Source organism: Olea europaea, chromosome 2, assembly GCF_002742605.1.
Source record: "Olea europaea var. sylvestris chromosome 2, O_europaea_v1, whole genome shotgun sequence".
NCBI classification, from domain to species: Eukaryota; Viridiplantae; Streptophyta; class Magnoliopsida; order Lamiales; family Oleaceae; genus Olea; species Olea europaea.
Window position 1 is genome coordinate 28,376,371 of NC_036238.1, and position 17,890 is coordinate 28,394,260.

At 36.2% G+C, this 17,890-nt stretch overlaps 2 protein-coding genes across 3 annotated transcripts in view; both read right to left on the reverse strand.

Moving 5' to 3' along the window:
- Positions 1-5,408: 5,408 nt before the first annotated feature.
- Positions 5,409-16,040, reverse strand: LOC111369728 (asparagine--tRNA ligase, cytoplasmic 1-like). Of its 2 annotated transcripts, XM_022991363.1 has the most exons (7): positions 15,855-15,995; positions 8,639-9,052; positions 7,509-8,117; positions 6,653-6,906; positions 6,453-6,582; positions 6,237-6,295; positions 5,409-5,867 (listed from the first exon to the last, which is right to left on the reverse strand). In XM_022991363.1, the coding sequence occupies exons 1-7, from the start codon at positions 15,888-15,890 to the stop codon at positions 5,684-5,686; spliced, it is 1,686 nt and encodes a 561-aa protein (XP_022847131.1). In that variant the 5' UTR covers positions 15,891-15,995; the 3' UTR covers positions 5,409-5,683. The 2 variants fall into 2 exon arrangements, with proteins under 2 accessions (XP_022847131.1, XP_022847138.1); XM_022991370.1 differs by lacking the exons at positions 5,409-5,867; positions 6,237-6,295; positions 6,453-6,582; ... (1 more) ...; positions 7,509-8,117; positions 8,639-9,052 and adding exons at positions 12,228-12,686; positions 13,061-13,119; positions 13,277-13,406; positions 13,477-13,730; positions 14,332-14,940 and having other exon boundaries at positions 15,441-16,040.
- A 1,109-nt stretch (positions 16,041-17,149) lies between these two features.
- LOC111369742 (40S ribosomal protein S30) overlaps positions 17,150-17,890 on the reverse strand; it is a 2,087-nt gene continuing 1,346 nt past the window's right edge. Inside the window, exon 3 of the mRNA XM_022991380.1 lies at positions 17,150-17,522. Coding sequence (XP_022847148.1) covers positions 17,476-17,522 — 47 coding nt within the window. The 3' untranslated portion in view covers positions 17,150-17,475. The remainder of the gene's footprint in view (positions 17,523-17,890) is intronic.

The window sequence follows — 17,890 nt, forward strand, 5'->3', positions numbered from 1 at the left end:
CCAAGTCAATTCTGCTTGTTGCTCAGGGGTCCTTGTCCTTGACATTGAGTCCCACCAGTGACTTGCATCACCAGAGAACATGAACTCAGCACAATGGACTTTCTGAGCGTCCGTGCACCCTATCAATCGGAATATACGCTCCAACTTGCGAAGCCACTCCTCGGCTGCAAGTGGATCAGCTGCTTCGTTGAAGGTAGGGGGCTTATGCCTTCGAAATTGCTCGACCACTGAATCATGGTTTGAAACATTAGGAGCTAGTGATATGGGTATTGCCTGCCTAGGTCTTGAACCGCTTAGAGGAGGTCTCTTATCAAGTTTTGGTTTGCGCGGGCCATTTCCTTTAGACAAAACATATGGTTCTTATTAGTTTCATTCTTCGAATACTAAAGTAAAGAAGATAGTATTTTATTTCTTGACATAAGGGAAGCTATTACAAGGATTTAAATCTAATCCCTATAAGTTCTACGGATCTTCTTTGGTGGAGCTTCATCTTCGAAGGAGTCTTCCGCCTCAGGTCCGGACTCTATGTCCATCTCAACCTGTGGCTCAGGCTCATGATCATTCTCTAAATCATCATCGGGTTCTTCTTCGGGATCTTCTTCCTCAGCCAAAGGTTCCTCCTCAGGCTCCTCATAGATTACATCATCCCACAAATAAATCAACAAATCAATCAGGGCATGGCAATACCTCTCAAACTCGAACAGGTTTGGGTTGCCTTCTAACATTTCATCTCTAACCGTGACTCTCATATCTCCCCATTGAGGTGGGAGGGAGTGTGTGAGGTTATTTATGGCCTCGATATACGTGATCTCCATTCCAGCATTAATCGTCGTCATGCATCTCTCATAGATGTCATACACATGTTCGCTAAGCGGTCGGGTCGGATCAGTTACATAATTTTCATAAGAATGGATAGCAATTCTACGGTTCAATGCTTCTCTATATGCCCTAGCCGTTCTACGAGCCATATCTGTTGCATTTTCACATACATCATACTTTTTCTTTACTTAAAGAAAACATGCAAATATTTAAACTTTCATATCATGCAATTCCCTTTAAACCCTTAGCTTTTGCCCAAGTCCATTATATATCTTTAAATAACACATCTCTAAATCATATCAATGCATCATAACATAAATATAATCATTAACTCTAAACATGAACATACCTGGGCCATAGGATGAGATTGATGGATGGATGCACGATGTCATAGAATATCTTAAACTTTTCATTTTCCTTTTGTTTTTTTAAAAAAAAACATACTTGGTCTACAGAACCGGCTAAACCTTGCTCTGATACCACGCTGTAACGCCCCGACCCCTAGTGGACCGGAACGCTACTTACTTTACTTAGCTTAACCAGTGGTTTAGTAACAAGTGTATACGTTTTAGCGGAAGCTTACATCTTCGGATAATAATTTAAATAACAATACTTCAAATATTTTAAACAAAAATACTGAATCATTTTTCAAAACAATAAAATGTAATTTATTTGAAGAAAACATAACTTGTTCTCGCATTCTGCGTTATTCAAAATTTTAAAGAAATAACATTGGAAAACATTTCATAAAAATAAATCCAAATCACTTATTCACCGGATTTCCATGGGCTCGTTGCATCATTCTCCATCTTCTCCTTCATCCATGCCCGATGTAGAATTCTTTCAATCTGTAGAGATGAGATTAAACCCGTAAGTTGAAAAACTCAATAGGTGTCATAGGTGCATTTGTGATCAAGCTATACATTTCAAAATATTAACTTTATAACTTTTCATACATGTCGTACCCGGAGACAGCATTTGACATGAAGGGGGAATGTCGTACCCGGGGGCACCATGACATACGAACATTTCTTCAACATAGAGGGGTACGCCGTACCGGAGTACCATTTGACATAAAAACATTAACATGAATCGAAATTTATAACTTAACACGATTAAACATATTATACCTCTACCTACCTTGATTGATGCTTTTGAAACTTTGAAAATTTGGATTGAAAACTTCAATGAAACTTGGACGTTGAAAGAAATGCACTCCTTAGATGTTTGAGAACCGTTGAGGATTGATACTTGAAGACACTCCTTTATAGCACCCAAAACTTCTATGAAAAATGCTTGAAAACACTTTTTAAACTTTTAGGAAAAATAGTTTTCCTCCCTCTCTTTTTCTCTCTTGGAAACTCTTTCTTTAGTATGTAAAAGCTCTTGCTTTTGGTGTAAGAAAAAATGAGTGAAATGAGGTCTTTATTTATAGGTAAATATCCCATAACTTAAAGCAAATGAAAGGTTAAATTTCATTTAAGAGAGAAAACATGGGTGCCATTTAAGTTTGAGGTTAAATGTTTCAATTTAGTGGGATTTTTATTACCAAAAACGTGGGTGGCCCTTTGAGAAAATAATTGATGAAAATAAATATTTAAATTTTAGAGAAAAACGAGAATTTTCATTTCAGACAGTTTCGGTCGACCGGTTGTAGTCCGGTTGACACTACACAGTTTTCAGTGTTTCTATCATAACTTCTTTTCCCGATATTCAATTAAGGTAATTCAAAGTGCGTTGGAAAGCTAACTCAAAGAGTTACAACTTTTATTTAGATATCATATGTCGAAAATGGGTCTCAAATGAGACTAAAAATCTGAAGTATACTTTAGTCATCCAATATTCATGTCTTAGTGTCACTAAGGTGTCTAGAATTATCTGAGATTTTACATATTATTTTATTGAAAAATGTATGATTGAAATGGTATCAAATCATTGTTGAAAAATGTATTTTGATGAAAAAATGAGGCTCAAACATCAAATAGGGACTAACACTCTATATAAGAAGACTCAAAATATAGGACACTAATTTGAAATTGGCATAAGGTCCCCAAAATATTAGGGTCAACCCTGGCACCAAATTGAAACCTCTATTTTTTTTCTTTCTCTCTCAACTTCCAATGAACTTTTGCCAAGTGTCACCTGTAAAAAAAAATTCTATGAAAGTGTAGCATTATCCGAAATATTCGCTTTATTAACTATTTACTTGACAAGCTCTCCACTTTTTGTATTGAAAATTCGAAATTTGATCCACCTGATCTTGGGTTCTAGATCGAATGAACATTCAATCACGTCATCACAATAGTAATGGACATTCAATCTTTATATCTCTTCCATCGCAATAAAGACAAAGATGGACTCTCCTCCGATCAATTTAAAAAGTCTTTTTCCACTTGATCTTAGGGTCATATCTCGAACAATAAAATGCTTAAAGTAATTTAATTATACTTCCAACACACATGATTGAAAAACCTATATCTAGAAATGGGTTTTGTTTCGAAAGGAGTTGAATCAAATCGAATACCAATAACAATCTTCAAAATGAGACTAATGGTTCCATGTGTAATTCTGAAACCAAATCATTTCTAGTTCGATCCAATCAGAATTTCTACGTTGGAGATTTCTGAAATCATTTGATTCCTTCGTGCTGCAAAATGCAGGTGTTATATTGTCAAATAGTTTCCACTTTACCCTTCATATAACGTTTTAAAAAGCGTAATTAGCACAAAAGGTCCTACATTTCTTTTTTTGCATTTTTACCCCTACCTTTTACCTTTCATTGTGCAAAAGGTCCATTTCATCCAATTTTCAATAAATGACGATTTTACCCTCCTATTCAAATAAAATAAAAAGAAAAGAAAAGAAAATTAAATAACTAATTACAATCATAGTCCTAAATTTTTCAAAACATTACGGATAAGTCATAAATTCTCCACTACCATCACTTGCACAATCCCAACAAGCTACGACATATAGATCCACATAGCACCACCTTCTAGCCACAACACCCGTCGGACTCAGCCACCACTAGCCTCGCCTCACTCTCCCTAACATCCTCCTCCACAGTATTGGTCACCAATCTGTCCAAAATAACCACATTTACAGCCAAAAATATCAAACTACCATATACAACCCTTCACGGCAATCCCACTTTCGGCGGCACCCACGGTCGTGCACTACCACCGATATTTACCCCTCGCCTCGATGAACCTATACATGGGTTCACATCATTCAAAACTGCCTCAAATCATTTTGTTGTAATTTTAGAACATTCGACAATGACGACGTCCATTTTGCCAAACTCTTCTCCTTCAATTCATGCATTCCACAACACTAGATCTCCAAAATGGCATCAATCGAGCTATCAACAAACCTAAATGACAATGGGTATGAATCTAATTGAAAAATTATCCACTCAACCGTTTCAATTTCTGGTCCAAAACTCTCTACGGTACTATGCACGGCGAGAGCTGTTTGACCAAAATTGGTGGGCCCTAAGTGCTCCAATCTTTCAAATTCGTGTGTGAGATGACGGTGGAAAAGTGAGGCAAGGTTGGTGGTGGTGGAGTCCAGTACGCATAGTGGCCAAAGGTGGTGCTATGTGAATCTACAGGTGGCTGTTTGGTTGGTTGTGAAAGTGGTAATGGTGGAGAATTTATGATTTCTTTGTAATTTTTTAAAAACTCAAGGACTATGGTTGCAATTGTAATTCATCTTTTCTTTTTGTTTTATTTCAATAGGAGGATAAAATCGTCATTTTCTTGAAAAAATGTATGAAAATGATTTTTGCGCAATGAAAAGTGAAAATAGGAGTAAAAATGCAAAAAAATGAAAGGTAGAGACATTTTACACAATAATATTGAAGGGTAAAGACTTTTTGTGCTAATTACCCTTTTTAAAATTCTAAAATTGGAGTGGATGGAGACAAAATAATTGCCCCTATTTGAACCCATTTTTTACATTATTTCCCATTATTTATTCTACGGTACTCATTTTCAACAACACATTCTTTATTAAAATTATATATAATATTTAAATAATTTTTTTTTAATTACACATTCTTCATTAACCATCATTCCATAATACATTACTTCAAATTAATGAAGGTCAAACGGGGCTAGAGTATTAAATTGGTTGTTATTCTTGTAACAATATAAAACATGCTCTAATTCGTCCCCTTCAAAATAAATAAGTTCAGTTAAAGTCATTTGATTTGTATCCCAATCAAAGTCAACCTACCTCGTCACCACTTGGGGAAAGTAGGGATGACAATGGAAGTTAAAAACCTCAAGTTATTCCGAACACGATTTCTCAAAACATTTAAAAAGTGTCATTTTTAATGTACGTACTGTTGTTGTGACTAGTGACCATTGAGGATTACAACATATTTGAAAAAAGGTCCTAAATCCATTAAGATTAGGCTCCTGTTTGGTTCAACTAAAAAAACTATATAAAGTTTAAATCAAAATCAACAATGAATTTAACGACACATTTTATAATACCCACAACTTTTCAACCACAAATTTCAGAGAAAGTCATGGACGACACCGATGTCCATGTGGATATGAAGCTTAACAAACACGTCCAGAGACAGGACAGAGTCGGAATTGCTCATAAGAGAAATGACAAATACAACATATCGAGTTTCATAATGAACACAAATCGATGGAGAGAGATGAACTTACTACATTCAAAATAACAACTAAAGGGAAAATACAATGTAGAACTGTCTACTTTCATAGACTGAGATACAAATTCACTATCAACTTTTTAAGTATTTTCAAATTTTCAAAGCGATGTAAAATTACAAAGTCAAGAGCCTAACAATATTAGAAGAGTACCATTCATAAATCTGTAATTGATTCTACAGGTCTGCTCTTCCAGGATACCTGGGGAAGGGAATGACATCTCTGATGTTCTCCATCCCTGTAGCGAAAAGAATCATCCGTTCGAAGCCTAAACCGAATCCACTATGCTTCACGGTCCCAAAACGTCGCAAATCGAGGTACCACTCGTATGGCTCGAGAGGTAGACCCATCTCAAGTATCCTGTAGAAAATCACAGCAACCCAAGAAAGTACACTTTGTCAGTCATGAAGCCGCTAAAAATACTCATTGTCTAAACTATCTACACAAGTAACATATGACATTTCTTTAATTTTTTATTCTCTTGCCAATGCAAGAGAACTCTTTAGGTGCGTAGCATATATCCATTTTCAGTCGTTATTTATTTCTCATCCTCACAATGAAAAGGTAATCCCTCTAGATTTATGGCTTTTGAAAGTCTTTCTACTCTACCATACCAGAGGTAAGGCGGTGCTTTTCCCTCCCTTTTGTACTATCTTATCTAATTCAACAAACCGGTAAGGGTGGATTTAATTAAAATAAAATAATATCAAGCACCAAAGCTTCTTGTACCTAGCACTGAGGACCTCGTAATTCTCTTCTCTTTGGCTTCCACCAATTAGTTCCCCCACCTGGAAAAAGGAAAATACAACCGTAGTGTTCATTAATAAGACACTTCCTCAAAAGATCCTTGCACGAACAAACACGACACACAAAAACAGTGAAGGAGATACTACAAGTTACAATAGAAGAAATATGAAAGACATCTTATCTAAGCAAAGAACTTGCCTTCGGCACGAGCACATCCATAGCAGCAACTGTCTTATTATCTTCATTCACTTTCATGTAAAATGCTTTAATCGCTTTCGGGTAGTTGTACACAATGACAGGTGCTTTAAATTTCTCTTCAGTCAAGAACCTACATGATTAGGCATAGGATGTGATCAGTAAAGGACATAGTTGAATTAAAGGTTATTGATGCCAAATACCTTTCATGTTCAGAAGCTAAGTCAATCCCCCATTCTACTGCATTCTCAAACTTCCTCTCTTTAGATGCTTTCTCAAGAATGGAAACTGCTTCTGTGTAAGTAATTCGGTAGAAGTTGGATGAAGCAACCATTCTAAGACGATCAATTGCAGTCTTATCAATAAACTTAGCCATAAACTCCATGTCATCGTAGCAATGGTCCAGTAACCATTGGCAGAGAAATTTGACATAGGCCTCCGCACAGTTCATATCATCCTACAAAATTCAATTTTTTGTTGTCATCTCTTGTACATCACAAAAGGAATCCTACAAAATCCATTAGATTACTTCTTGCTTCCTGATCCATATACATTTTGTTCGTGAAACGTTTCATTTCATAGAACATAGGGAGCTCATATTCTTGAATTTTAAAATATTTCCTCAGTACAAAAGAAAAGACTTTTACAATAGCTACACATTTTCATAAGCAGTAGTAAAGCTTAAAAGCAGGAAAATTGAAGATCTAATTGCTAATAGATCATCAATCAAAATCATTTGCCTCTGTAAATATAATAGATACCATATGACACAATTAACTCAGAATGACAGAATCAGGTATATTCCTAATCTAATTAGGACTTCATTTCTAATCAGAACAAAATTCCAAAATAATTTAATCCTCCTTGGATTAGTAATTAATTTTTTCCAGGCCAGCTTTTTCAAAACAGCAACTTCAGACAATTAATGATGCCTCATCAGTCTCTATACTTTAGAGCATGTTTCATCCAATGGATATGTAGCTTTATCGTGCTTTGGCAGTAGGCACCGCTGGAACAATTAATGCTCTAAATTTATGTGGTGAAATACAACTAAAATACCTTTATATCGGCGAATGCTATTTCAGGCTCCACCATCCAAAACTCAGCAAGATGCCTTGATGTATGAGAGTGTTCCGCTCGAAATGTAGGCCCAAAAGTGTACACACTACTGAGAGCACATGCATATGTTTCAACTTGAAGTTGTCCAGAGACGGTCAAAAATGCTTGGCGGGCAAAAAAGTCCTGCGAATAATCAATTTTTCCATCCTTTTGGGGGAAACCAGCACCAAGTCTACATCTCTCTCCCAGCTTGAATCTTTCTCGCAGTTTCAAGAGGTTCTCTTTAGCTTTACTGAGCACAGCTAAAGAAGCACTAATTTCCTCCTTGCTCGCATTAGCAGATTTAAGTTGGGCAACCGCTTCTCCTTTCTCCTTCACCACAAGCTCAGCAGCTCTAATATCAGCTTCAGAGGGAGCAGGGTTTTCTTTCAGCTCCTTCTCTAATTTTTCTGCTTCACTAATAAGGGTAGTAACTTGAAACATCTCACCAGCACCCTCACAATCACTTGTTGTAACAATAGGGGTGTGCACATAGAGGAAACCATGCTTTTGGAAAAATGTGTGAGTTGCATAAGCCAGCGCATTACGGATTCTAGCAATTGCAGATATCTAGACCAGCAAATCAATTAAAAATTCTCAGCAAGAAAATCACAACGGATGAACTAGACATTTGCACACTAATGATTAAAATTGATAAAATGGTCCAGTGTCTAGCAAATTATTAAAACCACCCACCTAAACATCCTAACCTCAGGCTCCAGATTCTAGCTCAAGCAACAAGCAATGACTACGATAGTTACCACAAGATCGCCACTCATACAATCGCGTTTGTGGCGTATTTGAGCTGCAATTCAAGCAGCAACTCTTGCATATAAAATTTTTGTACGAATATGTTTGTTAATATATATGATACAAACATCGCCGAACTTGAAAATTTTCGGTAACTGAAACAAATTTTAAAGTTTAACGATAGTGATTTGCAATTAGAAAATCATTCTATCCCAGATAAATTCATATCAAAACACAAACTTGGCGAAGAAGATTCGTAGAGGAAACTCCTCAAATCCATATCATAATGTAATCAAAAATTAAACGACGTGCAAATTAACAGAAAAAAGAGATATTCACACCGTGTTGGTCCTGGGGCGAAGATGAACAACATCTCTAAGAAACTCAAGCGTTAATTTAGTTTTAGGCAATGGATATTTCCCCCCATCGACAGGGCCAACATTGATAACCTTTCGAACTCGGAGTTCGACCTTCTGCTTCGCGCCTTCGGGAGGAACCTTGAGCTCCCCCTCCACGTGGACGCAAGTCCCAGTAGACACCAAATCGCTTAACTTATGCACGCTGGCGTCGACAAGCACCTGCAAATTATCGGGGCACGACCCATCATTCAATTCCAAAAAAGCGAAACTGCCTTTTCCCTGTTCCCGGCCCGTTTTCACCCACCCCCCAATTCGGACAGCCTGGCCGGCGAGACCCGACCCGCCGTCGGCCCGCGAAAGGATTGAGTGTATTGGAACCCGCTGCGAGAATTTGGCCTCCGGTACTTATTTATAGGTAAATATCCCATAACTTAAAGCAAATGAAAGGTTAAATTTCATTTAAGAGAGAAAACATGGGTGCCATTTAAGTTTGAGGTTAAATGTTTCAATTTAGTGGGATTTTTATTACCAAAAACGTGGGTGGCCCTTTGAGAAAATAATTGATGAAAATAAATATTTAAATTCTAGAGAAAAACGAGAATTTTCATTTCAGACAGTTTCGGTCGACCGATTGTAGTCCGGTTGACACTACACAGTTTTCAGTGTTTCTATCATAACTTCTTTTCCCGATATTCAATTAAGGTAATTCAAAGTGCGTTGGAAAGCTAACTCAAAGAGTTACAACTTTTATTTAGATATCATATGTCGAAAATGGGTCTCAAATGAGACTAAAAATCTGAAGTATACTTTAGTCATCCAATATTCATGTCTTAGTGTCACTAAGGTGTCTAGAATTATCTGAGATTTTACATATTATTTTATTGAAAAATGTATGATTGAAATGGTATCAAATCATTGTTGAAAAATGTATTTTGATGAAAAAATGAGGCTCAAACATCAAATAGGGACTAACACTCTATATAAGAAGACTCAAAATATAGGACACTAATTTGAAATTGGCATAAGGTCCCCAAAATATTAGGGCCAACCCTGGCACCAAATTGAAACCTCTATTTTTTTTTCTTTCTCTCTCAACTTCCAATGAACTTTTGCCAAGTGTCACCTGTAAAAAAAAATTCTATGAAAGTGTAGCATTATCCGAAATATTCGCTTTATTAACTATTTACTTGACAAGCTCTCCACTTTTTGTATTGAAAATTCGAAATTTGATCCACCTGATCTTGGGTTCTAGATCGAATGAACATTCAATCACGTCATCACAATAGTAATGGACATTCAATCTTTATATCTCTTCCATCGCAATAAAGACAAAGATGGACTCTCCTCCGATCAATTTAAAAAGTCTTTTTCCACTTGATCTTAGGGTCATATCTCGAACAATAAAATGCTTAAAGTAATTTAATTATACTTCCAACACACATGATTGAAAAACCTATATCTAGAAATGGGTTTTGTTTCGAAAGGAGTTGAATCAAATCGAATACCAATAACAATCTTCAAAATGAGACTAATGGTTCCATGTGTAATTCTGAAACCAAATCATTTCTAGTTCGATCCAATCAGAATTTCTACGTTGGAGATTTCTGAAATCATTTGATTCCTTCGTGCTGCAAAATGCAGGTGTTATATTGTCAAATAGTTTCCACTTTACCCTTCATATAACGTTTTAAAAAGCGTAATTAGCACAAAAGGTCCTACATTTCTTTTTTTGCATTTTTACCCCTACCTTTTACCTTTCATTGTGCAAAAGGTCCATTTCATCCAATTTTCAATAAATGACGATTTTACCCTCCTATTCAAATAAAATAAAAAGAAACGAAAAGAAAATTAAATAACTAATTACAATCATAGTCCTAAATTTTTCAAAACATTACGGATAAGTCATAAATTCTCCACTACCATCACTTTCACAATCCCAACAAGCTACGACATATAGATCCACATAGCACCACCTTCTAGCCACAACACCCGTCGGACTCAGCCACCACTAGCCTCGCCTCACTCTCCCTAACATCCTCCTCCACGGTATTGGTCACCAATCTGTCCAAAATAACCACATTTACAGCCAAAAATATCAAACTACCATATACAACCCTTCACGGCAATCCCACTTTCGGCGGCACCCACGGTCGTGCACTACCACCGATATTTACCCCTCGCCTCGATGAACCTATACATGGGTTCACATCATTCAAAACTGCCTCAAATCATTTTGTTGTAATTTTAGAACATTCGACAATGACGACGTCCATTTTGCCAAACTCTTCTCCTTCAATTCATGCATTCCACAACACTAGATCTCCAAAATGGCATCAATCGAGCTATCAACAAACCTAAATGACAATGGGTATGAATCTAATTGAAAAATTATCCACTCAACCGTTTCAATTTCTGGTCCGAAACTCTCTACGGTACTATGCACGGCGAGAGCTGTTTGACCAAAATTGGTGGGCCCTAAGTGCTCCAATCTTTCAAATTCGTGTGTGAGATGACGGTGGAAAAGTGAGGCAAGGTTGGTGGTGGTGGAGTCCAGTACGCATGGTGGCCAAAGGTGGTGCTATGTGAATCTACAGGTGGTTGCTTGGTTGGTTGTGAAAGTGGTAATGGTGGAGAATTTATGATTTCTTTGTAATTTTTTAAAAACTCAAGGACTATGGTTGTAATTGTAATTCATCTTTTCTTTTTGTTTTATTTCAATAGGAGGATAAAATCGTCATTTTCTTGAAAAAATGTATGAAAATGATTTTTGCACAATGAAAAGTGAAAATAGGAGTAAAAATGCAAAAAAATGAAAGGTAGAGACATTTTACACAATAATATTGAAGGGTAAAGACTTTTTGTGCTAATTACCCCTTTTAAAATTCTAAAATTGGAGTGGATGGAGACAAAATAATTGCCCCTATTTGAACCCATTTTTTACATTATTTCCTATTATTTATTCTACGGTACTCATTTTCAACAACACATTCTTTATTAAAATTATATATAATATTTAAATAATTTTTTTTTTAATTACACATTCTTCATTAACCATCATTCCATAATACATTACTTCAAATTAATGAAGGTCAAACGGGGCTAGAGTATTAAATTGGTTGTTATTCTTGTAACAATATAAAACATGCTCTAATTCGTCCCTTTCAAAATAAATAAGTTCAGTTAAAGTCATTTGATTTGTATGCCAATCAAAGTCAACCTACCTCGTCACCACTTGGGGAAAGTAGGGATGACAATGGAAGTTAAAAACCTCAAGTTATTCCGAACACGATTTCTCAAAACATTTAAAAAGTGTCATTTTTAATGTACGTACTGTTGTTGTGACTAGTGACCATTGAGGATTACAACATATTTGAAAAAAGGTCCTAAATCCATTAAGATTAGGCTCCTGTTTGGTTCAACTAAAAAAACTATATAAAGTTTAAATCAAAATCAACAATGAATTTGACAACACATTTTATAATACCCACAACTTTTCAACCACAAATTTCAGAGAAAGCCATGGACGACACCGATGTCCATGTGGATATGAAGCTTAACAAACACGTCCAGAGACAGGACAGAGTCGGAATTGCTCATAAGAGAAATGACAAATACAACATATCGAGTGTCATAATGAACACAAATAGATGGAGAGAGATGAACTTACTACATTCAAAATAACAACTAAAGGGAAAATACAATGTAGAACTGTCTACTTTCATAGACTGAGATACAAATTCACTATCAACTTTTTAAGTATTTTCAAATTTTGAAAGCGATGTAAAATTACAAAGTCAAGAGCCTAACAATATTAGAAGAGTACCATTCATAAATCTGTAATTGATTCTACAGGTCTGCTCTTCCAGGATACCTGGGGAAGGGAATGACATCTCTGATGTTCTCCATCCCTGTAGCGAAAAGAATCATCCGTTCGAAGCCTAAACCGAATCCACTATGCTTCACGGTCCCAAAACGTCGCAAATCGAGGTACCACTCGTATGGCTCGAGAGGTAGACCCATCTCAAGTATCCTGTAGAAAATCACAGCAACCCAAGGGAGTACACTTTGTCAGTCATGAAGCCGCTAAAAATACTCATTGTCTAAACTATCTACACAAGTAAAACATATGACATTTCTTTAATTTTTTATTCTCTTGCCAATGCAAGAGAACTCTTTAGGTGCGTAGCATATATCCATTTTCAGTCGTTATTTATTTCTCATCCTCATAATGAAGAGGTAATCCCTCTAGATTTATAGCTTTTGAAAGTCTTTCTACTCTACCATACCAGAGGTAAGGCGGTGCTTTTCCCTCCCTTTTGTACTATTTTATCTAATTCAACAAACCGGTATACCGGGTGGATTTAATTAAAATAAAATAATATCAAGCACCAAAGCTTCTTGTACCTAGCACTGAGGACCTCGTAATTCTCTTCTCTTTGGCTTCCACCAATTAGTTCCCCCACCTGGAAAAAGGAAAATACAACCATAGTGTTCATTAATAAGACACTTCCTCAAAAGATCCTTGCACGAACAAACACGACACACAAAAACAGTGACGGAGATACTACAAGTTACAATAGAAGAAATATGAAAGACATCTTATCTACGCAAAGAACTTGCCTTCGGTACGAGCACATCCATAGCAGCAACTGTCTTATTATCTTCATTCACTTTCATGTAAAATGCTTTAATCGCTTTCGGGTAGTTGTACACAATGACAGGTGTTTTAAATTTCTCTTCAGTCAAGAACCTACATGATTAGGCATAGGATGTGATCAGTAAAGGACATAGTCGAATTAAAGGTTATTGATGCCAAATACCTTTCATGTTCAGAAGCTAAGTCAATCCCCCATTCTACTGCATTCTCAAACTTCCTCTCTTTAGATGCTTTCTCAAGAATGGAAACTGCTTCTGTGTAAGTAATTCGGTAGAAGTTGGATGAAGCAACCATTCTAAGACGATCAATTGCAGTCTTATCAATAAACTTAGCCATAAACTCCATATCATCGTAGCAATGGTCCAGTAACCATTGGCAGAGAAATTTGACATAGGCCTCCGCACAGTTCATATCATCCTACAAAATTCAATTTTTTGTTGTCATCTCTTGTAATCACAAAAGGAATCCTACAAAATCCATTAGATTACTTCTTGCTTCCTGATCCATATACATTTTGTTCGTGACACGTTTCATTTCATAGAACATAGGGAGCTCATATTCTTGAATTTTAAAATATTTCCTCAGTACAAAAGAAAAGACTTTTACAATAGCTTCACGTTTTCATAAGCAGTAGTAAAGCTTAAAAGCAGGAAAATTGAAGATCTAATTGCGAATAGATCATCAATCAAAATCATTTGCCTCTGTAAATATAATAGATACCATATGACACAATTAACTCAGAATGACAGAATCAGGTATATTCCTAATCTAATTAGGACTTCATTTCTAATCAGAACAAAATTCCAAAATAATTTAATCCTCCTTGGATTAGTAATTAATTTTTTCCAGGCCAGCTTTTTCAAAACAGCAACTTCAGACAATTAATGATGCCTCATCAGTTTCTATACTTTAGAGCATGTTGCATCCAATGGATATGTAGCTTTATCGTGCTTTGGCAGTAGGCACCGCTGGAACAATTAACGCTCTAAATTTATGTGGTGAAATACAACTAAAATACCTTTATATCAGCGAATGCTATTTCAGGCTCCACCATCCAAAACTCAGCAAGATGCCTTGATGTATGAGAGTGTTCCGCTCGAAATGTAGGCCCAAAAGTGTACACACTACTGAGAGCACATGCATATGTTTCAACTTGAAGTTGTCCAGAGACGGTCAAAAATGCTTGGCGGGCAAAAAAGTCCTGAGAATAATCAATTTTCCCATCCTTTTGTGGGAAACCAGCACCAAGTCTACATCTCTCTCCCAGCTTGAATCTTTCTTGCAGTTTCAAGAGGTTCTCTTTAGCTTTACTGAGCACAGCTAAAGAAGCACTAATTTCCTCCTTGCTCGCATTAGCAGATTTAAGTTGGGCAACTGCTTCTCCTTTCTCCTTCACCACAAGCTCAGCAGCTCTAATATCAGCTTCAGAGGGAGCAGGGTTGTCTTTCAGCTCCTTCTCTAATTTTTCTGCTTCACTAATAAGGGTAGTAACTTGAAACATCTCACCAGCACCCTCACAATCACTTGTTGTAACAATAGGGGTGTGCACATAGAGGAAACCATGCTTTTGGAAAAATGTGTGAGTTGCATAAGCCAGCGCATTACGGATTCTAGCAACTGCAGATATCTAGACCAGCAAATCAATTAAAAATTCTCAGCAAGAAAATCGCAACGGATGAACTAGACATTTGCACACTAATGATTAAAATTGATAAAATGGTCTAGTGTCTAGCAAATTATTAATACCACCCACCTAAACATCCTAACCTCAGGCTCCAGATTCTAGCTCAAGCAACAAGCAATGACTATGATAGTTACCACAAGATCGCCACTCATACAATCGCGTTTGTGGCGTATTTGAGCTGCAATTCAAGCAGCAACTCTTGCATATAAAATTTTTGTACGAATATGTTTGTTAATATATATGATACACACATCGCCGAACTTGAAAATTTTCAGTAACTGAAACAAATTTTAAAGTTTGAAAATCATTCTATCCCAGATAAATTCATATCAAAACACAAACTTGGCGAAGAAGATTCGTAGAGAAAACTCCTCAAATCCATATCATAATGTAATCAAAAATTAAACGACATGCAAATTAAGAGAAAAAAGAGATATTCACACCGTGTTGGTCCTGGGGCGAAGATGAACAACATCTCTAAGAAACTCAAGCGTTAATTTAGTTTTAGGCAATGGATATTTCCCCGCATCGACAGGGCCAACATTGATAACCTTTCGAACTCGGAGTTCGACCTTCTGCTTCGCGCCTTCGGGAGGAACCTTGAGCTCCCCCTCCACGTGGACGCAAGTCCCAGTAGACACCAAATCGCTTAACTTATGCACGCTGGCGTCGACAAGCACCTGCAAATTATCGGGGCACGACCCATCATTCAATTCCAAAAAAGCGAAACTGCCTTTTCCCTGTTCCCGGCCCGTTTTCACCCACCCCCCAATTCGGACAGCCTGGCCGGCGAGACCCGACCCGCCGTCGGCCCGCGAAAGGATTGAGTGTATTGGAACCCGCTGCGAGAATTTGGCCTCCGGTACGGTGTCGTTCAGGGAAAGTTTGTCCATCGCCGGTGGCGGCGCTGAATCGAGTGATATCCTTGGAGTGAAAATAATTTGGACCGTTGAAAAGAGAGAAATGAAAATGGTTTGAATTTTTTGATAAACCCTAGATTTAATTAGGTTTTTATATGAGTAAGACATTCCTTGCCTAAAACGTTATAATAATACCAATGAACGTATGCCACGCGGACGACTGGTATATGTTCCTTAGTTATTGGAAGACAAGCATAAGTCTGTCCCTATTAGCATGTCCCCGTTGCCCTTTATAAATTGTAATAATTTTTGGGGTTCAAAAAAAAATTAAAAATAAAATAAAATAAAATAAAATGAATTCTAATTGTTGGATTTTAGGATTATAAATGTCTTTTTGACAAAGCGAGAGGTCCATTATTTCTCATTATATTAAATTAAATTTTTTTCTCTTACTTTTAACCACACAATTTTTAATAAAATGATATTACACGTAAATCAAAATTTTTCAACCACTCATTTTCAAAAAAATATTATTCATCTCATTATAATCTACAAATAATGGGCTCAAACGGCCCCTTATCCTATTTTTTCATGTTTGTGTGAAGCATTGAACTTGATTATAATTTTTTTTCTACAAAAAATTGTTGATTCTGCTCTTATTGCCAATATTCTCACAAAACATTAATTCAAATACTTTGATAAAAAGTTAGATGCTCATCTTCTTCTTTACACTCATCTACTGTCCCAAATTATATATTATACTTTCCGAGTATATTTAATTTTTAAATTTTCTCATATGCCACTATTAATGTGCATTCTTATCAACAAATATAAACTACCATTATTCAATGTAAGAATATATTAAGGAAAACATGAGTAAAATTTATAATTTCAATTATATTAATTTTCTAAATCTATGTAATGATGGGGAATTTAAAAAAAAAAAAAAAAATTATCTTTGTTAGACAGAGAAAGTAATATTCTTGGTGCAACACTCATTTAGAAATCCATTGGGTAGTAACTTGCACTAACCGCGTGGTGTTAAAAGAACCTTGCTGAAATTCTGCCACTAATTACGAGGAAAACACAAAATTGAAAGAAAATAATTCTCCCAAGTGGTAAGGAATATAATCTCTTTCATTAAAGCCTAGGAACCTGTCAATAGTCGCAAAAGATGCTTTAGGAGACCTCTTTCCCCAAACTGTGACTGAAAATTGAAATATGTAAGAACATATTCTAAAATAATGACAGGTACAATAATCAGATGCATCAGTTTGCAGAATCAACCCTGATTTGAAACAACTCTTTTCCCCATCGAAAACATAAGCATTACTCAAATACACACCACTGACATTCAAATGAAAAGCCTCAGCTATACATTAGAACATGTCAATAAGAATTGGGAAGTTCAAGACACCAAATACATATAAAGTAAAAAGTTAGATAATATGAGTAAGTACTCATTTCGAATTTGATTCAACTCAGTTAAACAAAACTTTCTTTATCCATGAAATGCCATTACATGTTCAACATAGTCAAAGCAAAAGCTATTGGAATCTCCATTTTACTATTGAGGAATTAAGTCGTACGACCAAAAAAACATATTGGCACCTCCAGTTTACTTCTCTGATGAGTTTGGTCCCCTCTTCTTTCCGAAGCCAACAACTACAAATTGTAATAAAATTGCACAAGTCAGAATATATTTCTCAAAAGAATCTAGTTAATCTATAAAAGCTTTGAGGTCAGGAGCACGATTATTTGCTTAGAAAGTTCACTCTTGGGAAACATCTCGCTAATCATGAAAAGGGTTTAAGATAACATTTTACAAGGTTACCAAAAAAATTCAAGACAACCAAACAATTTTTATCCATTACATGTATGCAGAACTCGTAATGGATATTAATTTCACATCTAAAATATGATCTTATACCATTTAGGATTTTGTCATTTGTACACCGGGGTTACAGAACTCTCAAAGGAGGGGAGCCACAGCCAATAAAAAATTAGTGGAACCCCCCCCCCCCCCCCCCCTC